General features: G+C 34.5%; 1 protein-coding gene across 4 annotated transcripts; it reads left to right on the top strand.

Annotated features, from left to right (window-relative positions):
- The first annotated feature begins 453 nt into the window (after positions 1 to 453).
- LOC139971251 (uncharacterized) lies at positions 454 to 16,912 on the top strand. 4 transcript variants are annotated; one of them, XM_071977552.1, is made up of 15 exons: positions 454 to 805; positions 2,960 to 3,071; positions 3,380 to 3,524; positions 4,152 to 4,341; positions 4,728 to 4,835; positions 5,793 to 5,900; positions 6,873 to 6,980; positions 7,935 to 8,042; positions 8,988 to 9,095; positions 10,069 to 10,176; positions 10,983 to 11,090; positions 12,047 to 12,154; positions 12,507 to 14,985; positions 15,326 to 15,400; positions 15,640 to 16,912. In XM_071977552.1, the coding sequence occupies exons 2-15, from the start codon at positions 2,960 to 2,962 to the stop codon at positions 15,960 to 15,962; spliced, it is 4,188 nt and encodes a 1,395-aa protein (XP_071833653.1). In that variant the 5' UTR covers positions 454 to 805; the 3' UTR covers positions 15,963 to 16,912. The 4 variants fall into 4 exon arrangements, with proteins under 4 accessions (XP_071833653.1, XP_071833654.1, XP_071833656.1 ...); XM_071977553.1 differs by lacking the exon at positions 10,983 to 11,090; XM_071977555.1 differs by lacking the exons at positions 4,728 to 4,835; positions 5,793 to 5,900.
- The last annotated feature ends 6,305 nt before the right edge of the window (positions 16,913 to 23,217 follow it).

The raw sequence follows: 23,217 nt of genomic DNA, 5'->3' as shown, positions 1-23,217 counted from the left end.
GACTTCCATTTTACTTACACATTTGTTTCTGATTTCACAAACTCTCCATATTTCCGTGTTTCATTTGGGAGTTTTTTTTCTGATTTTTTTTCTTTCTTTGTAAAATGCTATGTGAACTCAGCTATGAAAGTGCAACAAACTCCTGAGGGCAAAGCAATACCGTATAGCTTATACCAGATAAATATGTTCTAAATATAATAAGCATCGGGAACAAAGACAACAGGAAAACGTCAGAACACATTTCAAGGTCATATAGTCATATTTATACATATAGACAATCATTAATTGCTCGAGTGACTAACCAAATTTAAATAAGTTCAAAAGTGTCGAGAAACTTTCAATACGATAAAATACAAATGATGTTTGCAAGTAATGGAATAAAATAATCCGTTGACAAAATTGTCTTATTTTTTTTTGTGATTTTAGTGAATTATATGGTTGACCAATTGTGTGTGTGTGTGCGTGCGTGTGTTGACTTTATCGAATCTTCGAGGACATGCTCATGATACCACACCTTTCCTTCGGGGACCTCATGTACGTCCGAGTACTTAAACACACGTCCTCGATATATTTTATGTGCTAATGCCTCTTCGAAGTCTTAAAAGCCGTCTGTCGAAATTTGAACGATGTCCTTGAAAGGATGGTTTAACCTGATCATTGGATTTACACACACTTGAGCCCAAACATGAAAAGTACACACACTTCAATGTTTAGTATCTAGCGCCACCATTTACAAGAGTTTTTTCCACAATGGCATAAGTTCCCGCGAATTCATGTACGACGACGGGCCTCCATGTGAGAAATCGTAAGTTATGAAGTTACTTTTTACTTTTAAGTAATAAGAAATCAACGAGAAAAGATAATTTCAATGGAATTTTAGTTCAAAGTTGGTACATTCAAAAGACATGCTTCGTTGTCGAGGTGCTCAATGAACTCATATGTTATGTGTTGACTGTTCTTATAGGCGTATAGTACTTGTAATGGTGTATATACCAATAGTATAGTAATAGTGGGTTAGGCTAGGATAACCAGTAGCTTAGTGGTAGCAATAAGTAGCTTTAGCGGACTTTCTATACTGCGCGAATCACAAGTTATTTGTTCAGTATTTAATAATCCGAGATTACATTGTGTCCAGAGGAACAACTAAATTAGGTGCTAGGTCAAACGTTGCCCTAATGTTAAAACTTAAGGCCTTTGTACAAACCAGGTTTAGCAAAGGTTCAACTATAGCCTAGGCTTGTCTAGGAGACTAATGCAGGAATGGTAGGATATGTTAGCAAATGAGGTTATACTTATAGCATGGAAGTAAATGAAGGCAGGCCATTTTATGGCATTATTACATTTTCAGAACCATATATATTGTCATTACTTTGGGATTATTGCAACTCCTGTAAAATTAAATTCAGTCTTTTGTCTGAGTCACCTGTAGCAGGACTTGACAGGATCACTGTAGTCGATCATAAAAAGATTTCTTTCTGGTATTTCTACTTATATGAGAGAGAAGATTTTAATTCATTGGTGTTTTTGCTTTCCCAACGTTTGCTTTGCCCATTTGTGCAACTGATATTGGTGAATGACTTGGTAAATGATGTATTGACAGAAAGGCCTAATGGATATTGGCTGTGTGAAGAAAGAATTCTTGAACTCCATGTATCATTATCCTCAATAAGTGAAATGATTCATCAGTGTTAGCTGAATTTACAAGGGACTCAGTAAATTAAAGGAGGGGTTTGATGAATTTGTCTCACAATGTTTGTATTCAGACAGGAGTATTACAAGTATCAATTGCTGGTTAGTTCTTTACCTCTACAATCAAAGCTTAAATAGAGTTTGAAATTAAATGTGTGAGATACTGTAACAAAATAGGAGATCCAATCTGCCATCTTCAAGTATTATGTATTACTAATAACATAGCTTCATTATTGAGAAGGGAAAGTGCAGAAGGAAATCATTGAAAGAGGGAAATAAAGGTATAGTTGAAATTGAAGTTGGACAGTACCACGTAGTACCACAACAGTACCTCTTCATGACTGACATGTAAAAGACCAATTTTTCCTGATCACTGTAGACTGAACATTTTCAGTGCATTCTTCAAATTTAACCATCAATCTGCCAAATGAAGGTCATATTCACAGTCCGACACAGGAAACAGGTATCAGGGGTATTTGATAACATGCACATCAATCTCATAAATCTTAATAGTCTAATTGGTATTGGCTACTTCTTGAATGCATGCTGCATATATGTTAGGCTGCAATACTTACATAAAAGTTCCTAGCATACTGTAGGCTGAACAGTTCCTGATAATGTGATATAGACTACTTGTGTATATGTGCTGGATGTATGTTAGGCTACATTATCTACCACTTTAAAAGGTGTATAGGCATAGGCTCTTTCTTGAATGTGTACTGCATATGTTGGGCTGCATTTCTTACTGAACAGTTTCTGATATAGGCTACTCCATGGGTGTGTGCTGCATATGTTAGGCTACAATATTTACATGTGATAGGCTAAACTCCTTTAATGTTTGTTGCCTATAGAGGAACAATATATACTGTAATATTAATAGGCATGTTGTGCCAAGTGTAGTGCTTGTTAATATATGTGTTTTATGGTTTTTGCTAAGTAGAATACATGACAACGAATACTAGTTTGTATGATTTTATAGTACATGTTTTGTGGCCTATAGAGATTTTTTTCAAATTATTCTTAAGTAATTAATGATCAGTTGATTTAGAAAACTGAATTGATCAATCAAATAGTTACTTAAGCATTCACATCATGACTGTTAGCTTGGGTGTGGGTGGTGTCATGCATTAAGATAACTAGTAGATTAATGGAATGAAAAAGGTTTAAGATTATGATCTCATAATGTCTGGGAACTATATATATATTGTTTGTTTGGCAAGGGAACAGGAAAGTGTCTCCCATACAAAAACATCATCAAATTTATTGATAGATGCAGACAAGAAGTAATAAAAACCAACAGCAACCTACAGCTTACGCAGATTTCATCAAGAAAAAAAAAGACCCTTCTGGGTTTGAAGTGAAATATGTTTCAGAAGAAGTTGGTGAGTCAATTGGTATCATATTTCTGTAACCTAGTTGAGATAAGTGTATGCAACTTATTGCCATTTAGAATATCTGCACAGTTTGTTGCAGTGATGTGGACTTAACATTGGACAGCATGCTTCAATTATCAAAATGCGTTTACGTGTGGTTAGTCCATCCAACACATAAAATGGATCAAGGAAGTGTAAACTTGCACTGATTTAACTGTCAGCAACTATGTCATATAAGGAGCATCATTGCTATATTTTCAAAAAGGGTTAATATTGAGTTGTTGGTGATCATTTTCCTTCATTTGTTATTATTAAAGGGTATGGATTATTTGCTACGGCAGACTTTGAAAAAGGAGAATTCCTCCTAGAATATTCTGGTGTGTTAAGACATGCCTACCAGGTGGGGGAAGAGGAGGACACTACTTTCATATTCTTCTTCCAGAGTGGTCAAGACAGTATGTGGTAGGTAACAGTTACTCTACATTTTCTTCACTGTTGAGCTACAAGTGTTTATTAGATCCATGTTTTTCTTCAAACAATTGGAAGGATGTTGTTAATTATGACTTTGTTATGAGTGACATTCTTTTCATGAGATTGATTGAGGCTTCATTTCACAACTTAAGTAGTACTTAATATCACAGTTTGCTAAATCAAGGTTGACTTTAGGCACAAATTAATGTTGAGGTGTTGTATACTGATTGTTAATCAATTGATGTTGTTTAATGTTCTGTGCCAAGTTTTGTTTTGATATGACCCTATTAAAATCTTAGGAACACAAAAGGGTTGGACTACTTAGAACATTGAGGAGTTCATTACCAATACACAGAATAAATTAAGAAAAGCAAGAGCCCTTTGAGCATAAGGTATTGCATGTATGTCAAGGATAGGCTATTAGAGTGTGTCATCCTAGGAAGTCTCTGTGTGTTGTGTCCAAAAGTGTGATTGAAATAACATATTTTGAGTTGTTAGACCCTATAAAACACTAAATTAACATCAACATGTTTTCTTTTTCTGGGAGGGGTGGGGGAGGGGCATAGTTTGCAGAATTGTGAAGTAGAATTTAAGTTTTCTTCTTTTTTCCATTGCTAGCATTGATGCTACACATAGCACAGGAAAGGGAAAGTATTGTAATGATGATTGGAAGAAACCCAATGCTGTTGTGAAGAAGATTATCATAAACAAGCAACCAAAATTGGCCATATTTGCAAATTCAGAGATTAAGAAAGGAAATGAAATCAGATATGATTATGGACAACCTGATGCAAGATGGAGGAAGAAGGTAGGACAATGATATAACTGCTCCTTGTTTGTATCGTATTGAACTGTTAACAAAGCTTTACCTAAAAACATGTTACGACAACTGTCGCCATCCAGTCTGAATAGCAATATCAAACTAAACTTAAATCAGTGTTTTAATGAAGGATTTCAGCTCATTTACAATACTGTTTGCATTGAAAAGTACATTCATGTAGTTAAAAGTGAGTTGTCTGAAATGAAGCTTTTATGATGATATTGTGTCGAATGTTCTCACTAGTATAGTTGATAATGACTGCTGACTTTACTAAGTAACAATGAAATATTTGTAATTTGAGATTTAGTTCTGAAAGCATATCACTTCAAATGCCAAAAGTGTTATCATTGAAAAAGGATTTTTAATCTTCTTAGAAAAAAACAAATCAAAACAAGCCACCTGAAGTTTTGAGAGAATGCAACACTGATAATGAGCCAGAGAGAGCACCTGGGGAATCAGAATGCACCACACAGATTGCCAAGGTAAGAAATAGGCCATGTTATTATATATACATCAATCTTAGATAAATATCATCAAGTTTATGTTTAACAAACCAGATGATTTAATACTGGTGAAATATCATTGAACCAGTAAGTATATACAAACCATTAGCATTATAGGTTAGATGTCATTATCACCAGAACCACTGTTGCAGTAGTTTGTACAATGATGTCCTCTAAGGAATAGCCAACTCTATAGCACACATGTGAAGACTTGACACGTCAGAGTTTGAAATAAAAAATAGGCCCAATGGTTTGATTTTTTATCCCTTTGTTGGATGATCAGTGATTTGCATTGAAGTAGATGTTCTGATGATGTATCCTGTTTGATATTTGCAATTAATACAAATGTTGCTAGTAAATGTTCTCACTGGTATAGTACATCTCAGTTGTGTTAGCTCTGACACAATTGCATTGTTAATGCTTGTATAGTTATTACGGTTCGATGTGTAGAATGATATATACTAGTTTGTTACATTAGTAAGGCACAATATTGCAGAGATATTTATTGTCAACTGCAAAGATTGATATAAGTTTGTGTTTTAATGTATGATTTCAGGTGATATACAATATTACCCAGTACTATGTGTACTTGGTCCTCTAAAGAATAGTCAAGTATCATTGTGTATTGACCAGGCTTCATTCATGTATTGTTTGATGTAGGCTTGTTTTTTCTTTGAAGATATAATCAAAACTCTTGGTTCTGTGAAAAGGACCTAACTGTTTGCATTGAAAAGTACTTTCATGTAGTTTAAACCCATTTCTAAAGAGAGGCTTTTATGATGATCTTGTGTGGAATGTTCTCACTAGTATAGTTGATAACGACTACTGACTTTATTAACCATGAAATATTTGTAATTTGAGATTCAGTTCTGAGAAGCTTATATCTTTTCAAATACTTAAGTATTGTCATTGAAATGTGATTTTTAATCTTCTTAGAAACAAACAAATCAAAACAAGCCACCTGAAGTTTTGAGAGAATGCAACACTGATAATGAGCCAGAGAGAGCACCTGGGGAATCAGAATGCACCACACAGATTGCCAAGGTAAGAAATAGGCCCTATTATTATACATCAATCTTAGATAAATATCATCAAGTTTTTGTTTAGCAAACCAGATGATTTAATACTGGTGAAATATCATTGAACCAGTAAGTATATACAAACCATTAGCATTATAGGTTAGATGTCATTATCACCTGTAGCATTGCTGCAGTAGTTTGTACAATGATGTCCTCTAAGGAATAGCCAACTTTATAGCACACATGTGAAGACTTGACATGCCAGAGTTTGAAATAAAAAATATGCCCAATGGTTTGATTTTTCATCCCTTTGATAGATGTTCAGTGATTTACATTGAAGTAGATGTCCTGACTATGTATCCTGAATGATATTTGCAATTAATAGAAATGTTGCTAGTTAATTTTCTCACTGGTATAGTACATCTCAGTTATGTTAGCCCTGACACAGTTGCATTGTTAATGCTTGTATGGTTATTAAGGTTCAATGTGTATAATGATATATACTACTTTGTTACATTAGTAAGGCACAATATGCAGAGATATTTATTGTCAACTGAAAAGATTGATTTAAGTTTGTGTTTTAATGTATGATTTCATGTGATATACAATATTACCAAGTACTATGTGTACTTGGTCCTCTAAAGAATAGTTAAGTATCATTTTGGTCAATACACAATGTGTATTGACCAGGCTTCATTCATGTATTGTTTGATGTAGGCTTGTTTTCTCTTTGAAGATATAATCAAAACTCTTGGTTCTGTAAAAAGGACCTAACTGTTGTATTGAAAAGTACTTTCAGGTAGTTTAAACCCATTTCTAAAGAGAGGCTTTTATAATGATATTGTGTGGAATGTTCTCACTAGTATAGTTGATAACGACTACTGACTTTACTAAGTAATAATGAAATATTTGTAATTTGAGATTTAGTTCTGAAAACCTAATAGCAATTCAAATGCCAATAGTGTTATCATTGAAATGTGATTTTTAATCTTCTTAGAAAAACACAAATCAAAACAAGCCACCTGAAGTTTTGAGAGAATGCAACACTGATAATGAGCCAGAGAGAGCACCTGGGGAATCAGAATGCACCACACAGATTGTCAAGGTAAAAATAGGCCATGTTATTATATATGCATCAATCTTAGATAAATATCATGAGGTGTTTGTTTAGCAAACCAGATGATTTAATACTGGTGAAATATCATTGAACCAATAAGTATATCCAAACCATTAGCATTATAGGTTAGATGTCATTATCACCTGTAGCACTGCTGCAGTAGTTTGTACAATGATGTCCTCTAAGGAATAGCCAACTCTATAGCACACATGTGAAGACTTGACATGCCAGAGTTTGAAATAAAAAATAGCCCCAATGGTTTGATTTTTCATCCCTTTGATAGATGTTCAGTGATTTACATTGAAGTAGATGTCCTGACTATGTATCCTGCTTGATATTTGCAATTAATAGAAATGTTGCTAGTAAATGTTCTCACTGGTATAGTACATCTCAGTTGTGTTAACCCTGACACAATTGCATTGTTAATGCTTGTATAGTTATTACGGTTCAATGTGAAGAATGATATATACTAGTTTGTTACATTAGTAAGGCACAGTATTTCAGAGATTTTTATTGTCAACCACAAAGATTGATATAAGTTTGTGTTCTAATGTATGATTTCAGCTGATATACAATATTACCCAGTACTATGTGTACTTGGTCCTCTAAAGAATAGTCAAGTATCATTGTGTATTGACCAGGCTTCATTCATGTATTGTTTGATGTAGGCTTGTTTTTTCTTTGAAGATATAATCAAAACTTTTGGTTCTGTGAAAAGGACCTAACTGTTGCATTGAAAAGTACATTCATGTAGTTTAAACCCATTTCTAAAGAGAGGCTTTTATGATGATATTGTGTGGAATGTTCTCACTAGTATAGTTGATAACGACTACTGACTTTATTAACCATGAAATATTTGTAATTTGAGATTCAGTTCTGAGAAGCTTATATCTTTTCAAATACTTAAGTATTGTCATTGAAATGTGATTTTTAATCTTTTAGAAACAAACAAATCAAAACAAGCCACCTGAAGTTTTGAGAGAATGCAACACTGATAATGAGCCAGAGAGAGCACCTGGGGAATCAGAATGCACCACACAGATTGCCAAGGTAAGAAATAGCCCCTGTTATTATACATCAATCTTAGATAAATATCATCAAGTTTTTGTTTAGCAAACCAGATGATTTAATACTGGTGAAATATCATTGAACCAGTAAGTATATACAAACCATTAGCATTATAGGTTAGATGTCATTATCACCTGTAGCACTGCTGCAGTAGTTTGTACAATGATGTCCTCTAAGGAATAGCCAACTTTATAGCACACAAGACTTGACATGCCAGAGTTTTAAATAAAAAATAGGCCCAATGGTTTGATTTTTCATCCCTTTGATAGATGTTCAGTGATTTACATTGAAGTAGATGTCCAGACTATGTATCCTGAATGATATTTGCAATTAATAGAAATGTTGCTAGTTAATGTTCTCACTGGTATAGTACATCTCAGTTATGTTAGCCCTGACACAATTGCATTGTTAATGCTTGTATGGTTATTAAGGTTCAATGTGTATAATGATATATACTAGTTTGTTACATTAGTAAGGCACAATATGCAGAGATATTTATTGTCAACTGCAAAGATTGATATAAGTTTGTGTTCTAATGTATGATTTCAGCTGATATACAATATTACCCAGTACTATGTGTACTTGGTCCTCTAAAGAATAGTCAAGTATCATTGTGTATTGACCAGGCTTCATTCATGTATTGTTTGATGTAGGCTTGTTTTTTCTTTGAAGATATAATCAAAACTCTTGGTTCTGTGAAAAGGACCTAACTGTTGCATTGAAAAGTACTTTCATGTAGTTTAAACCCATTTCTAAAGAGAGGCTTTTATGATGATATTGTGTGGAATGTTCTCACTAGTATAGTTGATAACGACTACTGACTTTATTAACCATGAAATATTTGTAATTTGAGATTCAGTTCTGAGATGCTTATATCTTTTCAAATACTTAAGTATTGTCATTGAAATGTGATTTTTAATCTTTTAGAAACAAACAAATCAAAACAAGCCACCTGAAGTTTTGAGAGAATGCAACACTGATAATGAGCCAGAGAGAGCACCTGGGGAATCAGAATGCACCACACAGATTGCCAAGGTAAGAAATAGGCCCTATTATTATACATCAATCTTAGATAAATATCATCAAGTTTTTGTTTAGCAAACCAGATGATTTAATACTGGTGAAATATCATTGAACCAGTAAGTATATACAAACCATTAGCATTATAGGTTAGATGTCATTATCACCTGTAGCACTGCTGCAGTAGTTTGTACAATGATGTCCTCTAAGGAATAGCCAACTTTATAGCACACATGTGAAGACTTGACATGCCAGAGTTTGAAATAAAAAAAAATTCCCAATGGTTTGATTTTTCATCCCTTTGATAGATGTTCAGTGATTTACATTGAAGTAGATGTCCTGACTATGTATCTTGATTGATATTTGCAATTAATAGAAATGTTGCTAGTTAATGTTCTCACTGGTATAGTACATCTCAGTTATGTTAGCCCTGACACAGTTGCATTGTTAATGCTTGTATGGTTATTAAGGTTCAATGTGTATAATGATATATACTACTTTGTTACATTAGTAAGGCACAATATGCAGAGATATTTATTGTCAACTGAAAAGATTGATTTAAGTTTGTGTTTTAATGTATGATTTCATGTGATATACAATATTACCAAGTACTATGTGTACTTGGTCCTCTAAAGAATAGTTAAGTATCATTTTGGTCAATACACAATGTGTATTGACCAGGCTTCATTCATGTATTGTTTGATGTAGGCTTGTTTTCTCTTTGAAGATATAATCAAAACTCTTGGTTCTGTGAAAAGGACCTAACTGTTGCATTGAAAAGTACTTTCAGGTAGTTTAAACCCATTTCTAAAGAGAGGCTTTTATGATGATATTGTGTGGAATGTTCTCACTAGTATAGTTGATAACGACTACTGACTTTACTAAATAATAATGAAATATTTGTAATTTGAGATTTAGTTCTGAAAACCTAATAGCAATTCAAATGCCAATAGTGTTATCATTGAAATGTGATTTTTAATCTTCTTAGAAAAACACAAATCAAAACAAGCCACCTGAAGTTTTGAGAGAATGCAACACTGATAATGAGCCAGAGAGAGCACCTGGGGAATCAGAATGCACCACACAGATTGTCAAGGTAAGAAATAGGCCATGTTATTATATATACATTATATCGTCAAGTTCATGTTTAACAAACCAGATGATTTAATACTGGTGAAATATCATTGAACCAGTAAGTATATCCAAACCATTAGCATTATAGGTTAGATGTCATTATCACCTGTAGCACTGCTGCAGTAGTTTGTACAATGATGTCCTCTAAGGAATAGCCAACTCTATTGCACAAAGCCGAAGACTTGACACACCTCAGAATTTTAGGTGGAAAAGGCTCCAAGGGGTTATATTTTTCATCCCTTTGATGGATGATCAGTGATTTCCATTCCGGTTCAATGTGTTAGAATAATATATACTAGTTTGTTACATTAGTAAGGCACAGTATTCCAGAGATATATCTTGTCAACTGCAAAGATTGATATAAGTTTGTGTTTTAATGTATGATATCAGCTGATTTACAATATTACCCAGTACTATGTGTACTTGGTCCTCTAAAGAATAGTCAAGTATCATTGTGTATTGACCAGGCTTCATTCATGTATTGTTTAATGTAGACTCGATTACTTTCTGAAGATATAATAAACTCTTAGTTCTGGGAAAAGAACCTTATTGTTTGCATTGAAGGGGAGATTCATGCAGTTAAAACCCATTTCTAAAGTGATGCTTTTATGATGATATTGTGTGGAATGTTCTCACTAGTATAGTTGATAACGACTACTGAATTTACTAACCATGAAATATTTGTAATTTGAGATTCAGTTCTGAGAAGCTATATCACTTCAAATGCCAAAAATGTTATCATTGAAATGTGATTTTTAATCTTCTTAGAAAAACACAAATCAAAACAAGCCACCTGAATTTTTGAGAGAATGCAACACTGATAATGAGCCAGAGAGAGCACATGTAGAATCAAATTGCACCACACAGATTGCCAAGGTAAGAAATAGGCCATGTTATTATATATTCATCAATCTTAGATAAATATCATCAAGTTTATGTTTAACAAACCAGATGATTTAATACTGGTGAAATATCATTGAACCAGTAAGTATATACAAACCATTAGCATTATAGGTTAGATGTCATTATCACCTGAACCACTGTTGCAGTAGTTTGTACAATGATGTCCTCTAAGGAATAGCCAACTTTATAGCACACATGTGAAGACTTGACACGTCATGGTTTAAAATAAAAAATAGCCCAATGGTTTGATTTTTCATCCCTTTGATAGATGTTCAGTGATTTACATTGAAGTAGATGTCCTGACTATGTATCCTGATTGATATTTGCAATTAATAGAAATGTTGCTAGTTAATGTTCTCACTGGTATAGTACATCTCAGTTTTGTAGCCCTGACACAATTCCATTGTTAATACTTGTATAGTAATTACGGTTCAATGTGTAGAATGATATATACTAGTTTGTTACATTAGTAAGGCACAGTATTTCAGAGATATTTATTGTCAACTGCAAAGATTGATATAACTTTGTGTTTTAATATATGATTTCAGCTGATATACAATATTACCCAGTACTATGTGTACTTGGTCCTCTAAAGAATAGTCAAGTATCATTGTGTATTGACCAGGCTTCATTCATGTATTGTTTGATGTAGGCTTGTTTTTTCTTTGAAGATATAATCAAAACTCTTGGTTCTGTGAAAAGAACCTAACTGTTTGCATTGAAGGGTACATTCATGTCGTTTAAACCCTTTTCTAAAGGGATTCTTTTTATGATGATATTGTGTGGAATGTTCTCACTAGTATAGTTGATAACGACTACTGACTTTACTAACCATGAAATATTTGTAATTTGAGATTCAGTTCTGAGATGCTTATATCTTTTCAAATACTTAAGCATTGCCATTGAAATGTGATTTTTAATCTTCTTAGAAACAAACAAATCAAAACAAGCCACCTGAAGTTTTGAGAGAATGCAACACTGATAATGAGCCAGAGAGAGCACCTGGGGAATCAGAATGCACCACACAGATTGCCAAGGTAAGAAATAGGCCCTGTTATTATAGATAAAATATTAGAAGATAAATATCTTCTTTATTGACCAGGCAGCATTCCTTGCAAATAAATGTTTTCACTGGCATAATTCATTTTAGTTGCGTAACTCTTACAAAGTGTATCATCCACTGTGCAGACTGATACATACTTTTGGTACTTAAACATATTTATTTAAATACAAAACTTTTTAATTCTGTAAAATTTTGTTCAAACATGCACTTTTTAAAGGAGGAACATTCATAGTTCCGTCAACTCAAACATCCAAAATCTGATTTAGGTTGTTGTCTTGATTTATTGGAAAGGTCTGTACAACATCTGTTACTTCTTCCCTATTTAGGATAATGAAAGTGATGATAGCTATAATCCATTTGAAGACATCGATTTGTTCCCATGGTGTAAAGACACACACAAAGATGTCAGCAGTGGAGGAGATGATCAAGGAGAAAATGGTAGTGACAATGAAGTTTCATCTCAGACTAGTGAAGCATCGGACAACACTCAAGATAAAGAGCAGGAATGGAATGATGACCAAATGTCATATGTTTGCGATTCAGAAGATTCTACAAATAGTTCAGAATATATGATTCCCCTTCCTTCCCCTAAAATGAGAAGTCATGGTGCAGTTTGCATCAAGGAGCATCCGTCAAAATCTGATGTCGAGCACACCATAGTATCAACTACTGATCACAATCAAAAGCAACAGCAAAGACATGGTAAAAACAGAAAATGTAACCAGAAAAAAGTCAGATTTGCATTAGAAAAAGAAGAATCTGTCAGTTATACAGATTCATCGGACAGCAGTGATGAAAATAATGAACATTGTAGTGATTACCTCCCAACAGAAAGCAGCAGTGATGAGCAGATGTCACCGGAGAGCAACAGTGAAATGGATACTCAAAAAAGGAAAGGACCAGGAACAAGTCTGAAACGGAATGTTGACATGAGGTCATCGGCAAGTGATTCAGAAGCAGGTGGAAACATTGTCCACTCTACTTCTAGCTCATCATCTAAATTGAGACTGCAGAATGCTGAATGCAAAGTGTCAAGCAAGACACCTGAATCGAGTTGTGCAGTTTCTTCAACTACCAGTGAAACTAGATTCAAGAAGATACCTCGGGTGACTGTCATGACAAGCAGTAATGGATTTGCTAGAAAATGGGATAAACACCAGTTCTGTGTTTTTTGTATGGAACAAAAGGCAAAACTGGGAAGACATTTCCAGTCTATGCATGCACATGAACCAGAGGTACAAGAAGCATTCAGCTTCAGCAAGAATTCAAAGGAAAGGAAGGAATTGCTACAAATTTTGACCAATAAAGGTAATCATTCACACAACATCGAAGTACTAAACTCAGGGACAGGCATTCTTATTCCCTACAAGAGGCCACCCTTCAGTGTTCCTTTTGAAAGATACCTTCCATGTGAAAACTGTTTTGGTTACTTTTATGATGGAGATATGTGGAAACACACAAAAAAGTGTCCAGCGAAACAAAGCCACAGTGGAAGAAATAACGGATTAAGGTCTAGATGTTCATTGTTGCTCCCACTGGCAACCAAGGTTGATGAACAGTTCAAGGTAAAAGTCATTGGAATTATGCGTCGGGATAACATAAGCATTATTTGTCGAAATGATGAAATGATTTTGACATTGGGACAACGATTGTTTGCAAAGCTTGGAACAGATTCACACAATGGACAGTATGTCAGTCAGAAAATGCGGGAGGTGGGTCGCCTACTGAAGAATATTCAGGAAGTTGATCCAAGTTTAAAGACCCTTGCAGAATGCATACGACCATCATGCTTTGACAAAGTAGTTGAGGCTGTTCGCAAGTGTGCAGTTTACAACTCATCCACTCAACAGTACCAGATACCATCCCTTGCACTGAAGTTAGGCCATTCCCTAAAAAAATGTGCAGCAATACAAAAGGTGGCAGGCATCAAATTGGAAGATGGAGAACTGAAAGATTATGCAGAGAGATTTGAAGAACTTTGCAACTTAGAGTGGGCAGACAGTGTTTCTTCACATGCATTATCTACATTGTATCAAAGGAAGTGGAATAAGCCCACAATATTACCTTTGTCTGAAGATGTAGTCAACCTTCACAAACACCTCAATGTGAAAATTATGGAAAGCACCAAGAGATTGTCAACAGATCCGGATAAACTGGCATGGTACTCACTAGCTACAGCAACAATGGCTAAAATTATCCTATTTAATAGGAGGAGGAGTGGAGAAGTACAGCGCATGCCTCTGGAAGATTACCAAAGATGCAATACTCACACTAATGAGGATATCCTTGAGGATCTTACTGAATGGGAGAAAAAACTGTGTCAACAGCTTTCTAGAGTCGAGACTAAAGGGAAAAGAGGCAGAAAAGTCCCCATTCTGCTAACATCTGAAATGAAAGAGGCTGCCGATACCCTTGTAGAGACTCGTTCATCTGTTGGAGTGTCTTCAACCAATCGCTATATGTTTGCCAGGCCAACATTGGGTTCAAAAACTCCACTACGGGGATCTGATTGCCTTAGCAAAATGGCTTTAGAGAGTGGAGCCAAATGCCCTTCTGCACTAACATCAACAAAGCTTCGAAAACATATTGCAACAGTTTCTCAACTCTTTTGTCTCAAACGCCATGAACTGGACATTCTTGCCAACTTTTTAGGTCACGATATTAGAGTTCATCGCGAGTATTATCGCCTCCCTGACGACACACTGCAGATGACAAAGGTAGCAAGGCTCTTGTTGGCGATGGAGAAGGGAAATTCAAACAACTTCAGAGATAAGAAACTTTCTGAAATTGAGGTCTCTTTGGATGGTAAGTGTTTTTAATTGTTTTGTATTATAAAGTTTTATGATAAATTGAAGTTATTGTCTTATGTGATAAATTTACAATATGAGTAACATGGATGGTTAAACAGATTTTCAATTGCAAAATTTTTTAACTGGAAACCCGATGGCATCAAAATGAGCTATTTACGAGTAACAAACAAGTTGTATTTAAAACTTAGTTGTCTTTCAGGTCACCTAGCTAGTCTTGTTTATTTCTCAGATTTCTTCTGTGAATATTCCTACCTCGTAAGCACTTAATTTTGTTACGCTTATTTTATATTCTTATAGTCAATTGTTTCCTTTGTTTATTTACTTTCTTCGGTCAGATCCATGTACTAGTGAAGAAGAGCTGGTTGACGAAGATGAGGAAGATGATTTACCTGATGAAATCAATACAGGAGGTACATCAAGTAAACTGGCATATATTATTAGACAGAGTTGCACATTTGAGACACATCTCGTTGCAACCAAGACTTTGTATTACTAGATACTTCAGAAAACTTGTCATATGTTAATTTATAGTTATATCTCTTTCTAAATGGGGAACCATGTTTGATATTCTTGTTCTTATTTTTTAATGGTAGTTTCTTGCATTTTGTTCTATGCACTTCATTGGCTTATTTCCTTTTCTTCATTCCAGCATCAATCCTTGCAAAAACGTGTAATGAAAGTAAGAAGAGGAGCAGTCTCCGCCAGGCAAGAAGTCACAGTAACCTTTCAGTTAGAAAACCAGATCAATCAGAGCAAAGAGTTGTAGTAAACAAAAAGTCACATTGGGGTAACAAAGAATCAGATGCTGTCCAAGATTATTTTGACAAGCACATTAGGTTAGGCCGTGTGCCTCGAAAAGATGAATGCGACAAATGTAAGAAATCTCTGGCACCACTTCTAGATGATAAAACTTGGAAAAACATCAAGTATAAAGTTTATAGTGCCATTCAAGCTAATAAAAGGAAGCGATAATATCTGTCAAATTTGTAAGTTAAAGTGCTAAAAGACATGTTTCAGTTATGTATGTAACTAAAAGTCTTGTGTTTATGTGTTTCTATCATTTAATTCTGGCAGAGTAATTAAGGATTTTGGAAGTTTATCAGGGCTTAAGGGAGGGGTGGAAGGTTCAGAATTTGTTGTTCCAGATGTTCTTGTTGTAACTGTTCTTCTTTGTTTTAAGCTCATGAAGTATAAGTTGAAGGTGTTTCTTAGAATTTCTTCATTTTCTAATATAAGATGATAAAGGTTCACGTTTTTAGTTGGCGTTTTTCACAACCATACCAAAAATATGCTTCCGTCAAACTAAATGCAGTATAACCTATTGTTACGACCAAAAATTCAACGTTAAATTTTCATATAATATTTTAGTTGCAAAATGCATTTGTATGTGTTGTTAACAGTATTGTGTTAACAATAGTAGCAGTGCACTGTACTGTAGTCCAATGTTCGTGTTAGGACAAGGCCGCATTTGTTGCTTTGTTTTCACAATACGTTGAAAGATGAAATTCTTGTAATTCTTGTTAGGGAAATAATAAGCCATTGCGAATAAGCGTCAAAAGAGTGGACTAGACATTGGTAATCTTACAGTTTGACTTTTCAGTTTAAAATCTATTATCGAAACGTGCAAAAGACAATTTATTAGTCACTTTCAGTTCGTCTTAAAAATAATCATTCCGTTACGACCGTTATTTTTTCGCCAAAAAGCGAACAATATGAGTATGATTGTTTATCCCTTCTGACATTCAATTGAAGTTTGTTCAGCTTGCTTGCAAGTATTTGTGGCTACAATAAGTTACTGTTAATTAATATTTAGCTTTTTACAGATAAGTAACTGGCATTTTATTCTTCATCAGTTAGCAGTTGTTAATTTTGTTTTGGTTGCAAAGGTTTTTCAATAAAGGTGCCATAACAGAAATATGTTACTTTTCTGTCAGTTTATATATTGTTTATTAATGATCATAATGTTATGTATGACATAATATGTCACCTTTCCCTTCCATCAGCCTCCTAACCAACCCTAAAAAAATACATTTATAGAACTAGTGGAAACTAAACATATTTTGAAAAGTCTTGCAGTTTTCGCAATAACCTCACTTGAGCCCTTGCTTGAAAAAAGTTGATCGGCCTAAAGCACATCTATAAAGGTTTTTTCTACAACCAAAGATTGGGAAATTTGGTGTCCAAAGAATACATTGACTTCTGCTTGTGTCCATCTCTGCAACCCTTATCCCATCCTCCTCAGATGTACATACACTCTAGATACCAACTGGGGGTAAAATATGCAGAGCTAAGACTCTTGAGGTTAGACCATAGTGGTCACAATGAGCAATTTAATGTTTACTAATAAACCAACTTAAACATTACATCATGCATAAGCTGTCCTCAAAAGAATAGCAATCATATTCATACATACATTGTCCTCTAATGACTAACAGTTCTGGATATACGCAGAACGTCCTTAGATGCATAGAACAACCAGATATAATGTGTGTGGTTCTCACATGTATAGAAGATGTCACTTCAAAGAACAAACGACAGATGGTTTCCAAGAAGTTATAGATGACTGGTCAATGACATAAACTGAAACGTGTTTCTTTGCTTTAAGGCTACTTCACCCCTAACATAGTGTCCTCGAAAGATGGTCCCTTGTCAATGTCCTCCAATGGTATGCAAGGCAGGTATGCGTGTGTGTGTGTGTGAGGAAAGAGGTGGTGGGTTGTGTCGGGGTAGGGATGGCATTTAATGTTCATAACATATTACATTTCATATTTGCCAAGTATTTTGAGCTGTGTATTCTTTGAACCCTATACCGGTACATATCTTACCCCAACTGGCGGTGGTGTGGTGTGGGCTGGGGTGGGGGTGGGGTAGAAATAACTTGAATGGGGATCTTACCCCTGTGTTATAATGTTTTACACCTTCATTGTTTGATATTCTGTTTCCATATATACATTGAATTGATTTACATACTTTACGTCATCGCATTGTAATGAAGTATCCTACATTACTTTGATACCGTTTGTAGCTGTATAGTATATATATAACGGTATAATGTATATTGAAACGGTATATCCGAAACAGTTTATTGTATACCGAAACAGTATATTATTTACCGAAACAGTATATTGTATACTGAAACAGTATATTATATACCAAAACAGTATCTTATATACCGAAACAGTATATTATATACCAAAACAGTATATTACATACCGAAATAGTATATTATATACCGAAATGGTATATTGTATACCGAAAAGTATTTTGTATACCGAAACAGTATCTTATATACCGAAACAGTATATTATTTACCGAAACAGTATATTGTATACTGAAACAGTATATTATATACCAAAACAGTATCTTATATACCGAAATAGTATATTATATACCGAAATGGTATATTGTATACCGAAAAGTATATTGTATACCGAAACAGTATCTTATATACCGAAATGGTATATTGTATACCGAAAAGTATATTGTATACCGAAACAGTATCTTATATACCGAAACAGTATATTATATACCAAAACAGTATATTATATACCGAAATAGTATATTATATACCGAAATGGTATATTGTATACCGAAAAGTATATTGTATACCGAAACAGTATCTTATATACCGAAACAGTATATTATATACCAAAACAGTATATTATATACCGAAATAGTATATTATATACCGAAATGGTATATTGTATACCGAAAAGTATATTGTATACCGAAACAGTATCTTATATACCGAAACAGTATATTATATACCGAAACGGTACATTGTATACCGAAACGGTATATTGTGTGTACAGTATATTGTGCCGATATATCGTATCGTATTGATCTGACGTGTACTTTGTCAAGGACAATTGGTTTCCGATTTTATACCCAATAGGCCTACCCTCCCTGCAATACGGATTATTTCTCAATCGGCAACACTATCTTGACATGAGCAATACTTTCTCACAATTGCTTACCTTTTTACCATTTGTATGAAAGTTTGGGGGGAAAATTTACACTTACAGAAGACTGTTCTCTCACTCCGACCCCCACCCCCCCCTCTCTCTCTTTCCCTTTGTCGCGATTTTGTACCTTTTCGTTACTGATATTTTAAAGGTGCTAAGTCTTTCCCTCACATGATGTCAGAAACGTCGAGTGTGGGAAATGGTCACACTCACCTGATCACATCATTGAAAGAAGAATGCCCGTTGAAGGTGAAAGTATTCCCCCGATAATTGAAGTGTCTTAAAAAAAAACGCATTTGCACGACCTTGAAATCATCGGTCGGCTGACCATTACAGGATTGTTGTGGTTAGCTTTCTGTTCTGAAGGCATTTCTAACAATGACGTCATAACAACATTATGATTTGGTCCATAATTCATCCACTAAGCATTATTTGAAGACAAAAAGATTTTGTGCAAAATTATGGATTAAGTAATTCCCTTGTGAAAGGAAAGATTTTTTCCTTTTATGGGGGTGGGCGGGGGGGGGGGGGTTGAGGGAAGGGTGTTGTTTCTACGGGTGCGGATGGTGGTTGGATATGAAACTAAGATTATGAACATTGTAGTGCAAAGTTATGGATTAACGGTTTTTCCTTATCCACGTGCACATTTCTGAACGTTCTTTGATTGTATGAGGGATCATTCACATACCATCACTACAGTGCGTAATTTAAAAGGTATCATGAAACTTTATGTGTACCTTGACAGTATGCTTTATATCATACTAGGACAGTTGGCGGCTTGATTAAAACAGGGAATCCCTTATAATCAAAGTTATATTGACAAATACTGGATTGCCTCAAAATATGCTAGTAAAAATACAACGGACACTCATTCTTAAACTGAAATCATTTTACAGTCAACCTCAATTAAAAATGGTCACTGATATATGTTTCTGTCTCTGTGTAATAAGTTGGACGGTCAAAAGTTCCAGGGAACAATTAGTAAAAAAAAACTTTCATCATTTTCTTTAAACAAAAATCTGGGCCAAAACTCATAACCTTCGTTGCAGCGTTTGGGGTTTGTAGCGAAACTCCTTAGTAGCGAAACTCCAAACTCCTTTGTAGCTAAACTCCAATTAAACGTGCTCTGAAAAAGGCAATATCAGTATGTGTTTAGTTTTGTTATGTGAATGTCCTAGGTGTTAAGAACGGTAGGAAAGGTCTGTTATACTTCAAATAAACAAATTAACAACTTGCGAGAAACATTTATCCTTCTGCAGTTGCATATATATTAATAAATATCTTTATCATTTACAAGTAGACTGATTGGCTTTGATCGATTGTTTACGGCAACTGTATTTATAAACTACATAGCACTATAAATTCGAAACTTTATCATTTTCTTTAACCGCAAAATTACTTATTATAATACGGTAAACTTCTCTGTTTTCTTTCTCTTCTTTTGTTCTTGTTCTTCACCCCCCCCCCCCCCCCTACCCGCTCTTTTCTAACCTTACATTTTTCGAATTGCGTTTCAAGTTAAAAGAGGGCGCTAGCCAAGAAAGCAAAGGTGTACAAGTTTTGGAGAATCGCATATTGGTTGTGGGAAAGCAAGTACATCACCGACTGAAGTGATATTAATATCAGCAATATTGATCTGGTGGGGCTAACGGAGATGGTAAATGAAAAAGTTAGGATGTGTAAAAGAATCTAGTATTTGAGAATTATCTTCCAAGCACGAAACATCCATATCGTCTTATATAAATGTATGTGTGTGGAAAGAGTAGAGAGTACAAGTTTCATTGAACGCATTCAATAGTGCGAACTTTGTATAATGAAAACAAAATTATGAGATTAATTCTATATTCAAATGTGATTTTTTTGGCAATCGACAGCGGTTAATGTTGAACCCCTGTTTCTAAAGTCGAAATGTATCTTCTTAAACAGGGGTTCGACAATTTACCGCTGTCGAATGCAAGAAAATCACATTTGAACATAGAATTGATGTCATAATTTGTTTTATGTATTAATGTGTCAATAACAACTTTGTAAATAAGCACTTTGAAATTTGGTGGGTTAGCAAGGGTGGCTCTACTCATTGCCTTAAGTTTCAGAACAATTGTTCGTATATAAGAACTTATTTCTTCGGAGGGTTGTGATCCGAAATGAATGATTTGCTTGAGTCGATTACTTGTCCCATGCACTCTATGTCCATGCCTTCCTTTTTTTAATATTCAGTACAACACTATTTCTGATATCCAATTCTTTCTACAAAAGCTTTCTAGTTGTATTTTATTAATTTATTAATTTTTTTTTCTGCTAACGGCTTTATGTGGTAGCCAATTATACTTGGTATTTTTGTTCGGGTAAGTGGAACATGAGATGTAGAGAGAGAAAGAGGGAACGGCTGTGGGGATGACATTTTGGTTTCTGTGTCAACACTGTTAACATTCTACCCTGAAAATATGAACAGAAAAACCGAGAGAAAGTAAAAGGTTTCACATCCATGATGTGGCAATATGAAAATCACAGATTTACAAAATGGCAGCTTCCCACACACACATCTTTTAAGCTATAGGATATCTGTCAAAGGGAGCCGGATTTGTCTTAGCTATTCGTGGGAAGTTGTTCTTCACAAAGATCTCTGTAATGTAAGTCAAAGATGATGGTTGAGTTTGTGTCCTCTTAATTAAATAATGACGTCGAATGCCACCGATGTAGAAGACCCCCTGGAAATAAGATGATATAACGTTGTTCTGCAACTTGTATAGAGAATGAATAAAACTACATGGCTATATAGCCTTTAATAAGTGTTAATTTGAGGCAAAAGATGAACTTTTACGAAATTGTTACGGATTATAGGTCTTCCAGACAATTAACTCCGACTTCTAAACGGCTACGGTGGAGTCTAAAATCCCTCAAACTGAGAGAAACAGTCAGATTCTGATATTTCTAATAATAAAAATAGCTTCTTTTTTTTAAGGAGGAAGCTATGATTTGAAAATAAAATATTCATGGATGTATTAACAACACCACCGTACACCTAGATTTATATTTTTAAAGAAAAGAGTTTTAAAAAAAAATTTACATCGAAAATGAATAAAACCATAAGGCTATATCTTTTCGTGAGTATTAATCTGAGTTTGAGTTTTAAACATTGAGTTTTACGAAATTGTTTTGGATTACAAATAAGGCTTACAGACGTTTATTTCTGACTTCTAAACGGCTACGGTGATGCCTAAAATCCGTCAAAACTGAGAGAAACAGTCAGATCTTATATTTATAATTATAATATCTCGTTTTATGACAATAACTTATCCATGGTTGTATTTAAAGCATCACTTTATCCTACATTTGCATTTATTAAGAAATTATAAAAACTTTGTTAGTTTACTTCTTTCATAACTGTTAATTTGAGGCAAACATTAATAAATATAAAATTGTTCCGGATTATAAATAAGGCATCCAGACGTTTATCTCTAACTTATAAACGGTTACAGTGGAGGAACCTGTGTTATGTTGCAATTTAAAATCCTTCGTGTCTTGAAGGAATCAATAATGACAGCCTAGGGTAATTGTTCTCTGATCTGTCAAGAATCCCATATTATCTGATCATTTAGAACGAACGAACGTAACAGAAACGGATGGCTTTCTGCTTTCACTGCAACGAAAAAAATCACAACCCCATCTGTCTAAGTCTTTAAATTGGTTATTGTTGAAGTGCCGTCCGTTAGCTCAGTGGGTTTAGTAGATAACTAAAATCTGATATCGAGGGTTCAAAACCCGCCAAAGATAGACGAATGTGACACAATTCTATTTTTACTTTTCCCTCTTTTTTTTCAGTCTCGTCTTTAAGTATAAGTTCTGAAGTTAGTTTTCTAGCTGATGTGTTGGTTAGCGCAGTTGTTTTTGAGCAAGAGAAAAGTTATAAGGTTTTGTAATAGCAACAGAAATTCAGCGAATAAGCAATACTACACGAAAAAGTTCAGTGTCCCGAGCAAAACTTCATAGCGTTAGTAAACGATATTCTTCTTTGAACCGGTCGCAATACTTTCTAGGGTGAATCTGGAAATATTGTAGAACAAACAAAATTATATGGTGTTGTTTCAGTAATAAAATTGCCATCAGCTGCTTTCATCGTGAAAAGGTGAAACGATTTGCATATCGAGCGCTCTGTAATTTTGTGCTAGGAGCAAGTGTTATTGCTTCATTTCCAAGAAGACGAGTAATTGTTCCTTCATTGAATGATAATTGTGTTGTCAATGACAGTGGGTCAATTAACG

The sequence above is a fragment of the Apostichopus japonicus genome, chromosome 8, assembly GCF_037975245.1.
Source record: "Apostichopus japonicus isolate 1M-3 chromosome 8, ASM3797524v1, whole genome shotgun sequence".
Lineage (NCBI taxonomy): Eukaryota > Metazoa > Echinodermata > Holothuroidea > Aspidochirotida > Stichopodidae > Apostichopus > Apostichopus japonicus.
Note: the sequence above shows the minus strand (reverse complement) of the source record. Positions and strands in the feature narration are given on the sequence as shown.

Coding starts and splice junctions, on each gene's coding strand:
- LOC139971251 (XM_071977552.1), top strand. CDS start 2,960: ATGCAGACAAGAAGTAATAAAAACCAACAGCAACCTACAGCTTACGCA. Junction 8,043..8,987: donor GCACCACACAGATTGCCAAG/GTAAGAAATAGC, acceptor TTAATCTTTTAG/AAACAAACAAATCAAAACAA. Junction 14,986..15,325: donor AATTGAGGTCTCTTTGGATG/GTAAGTGTTTTT, acceptor TTCTTCGGTCAG/ATCCATGTACTAGTGAAGAA.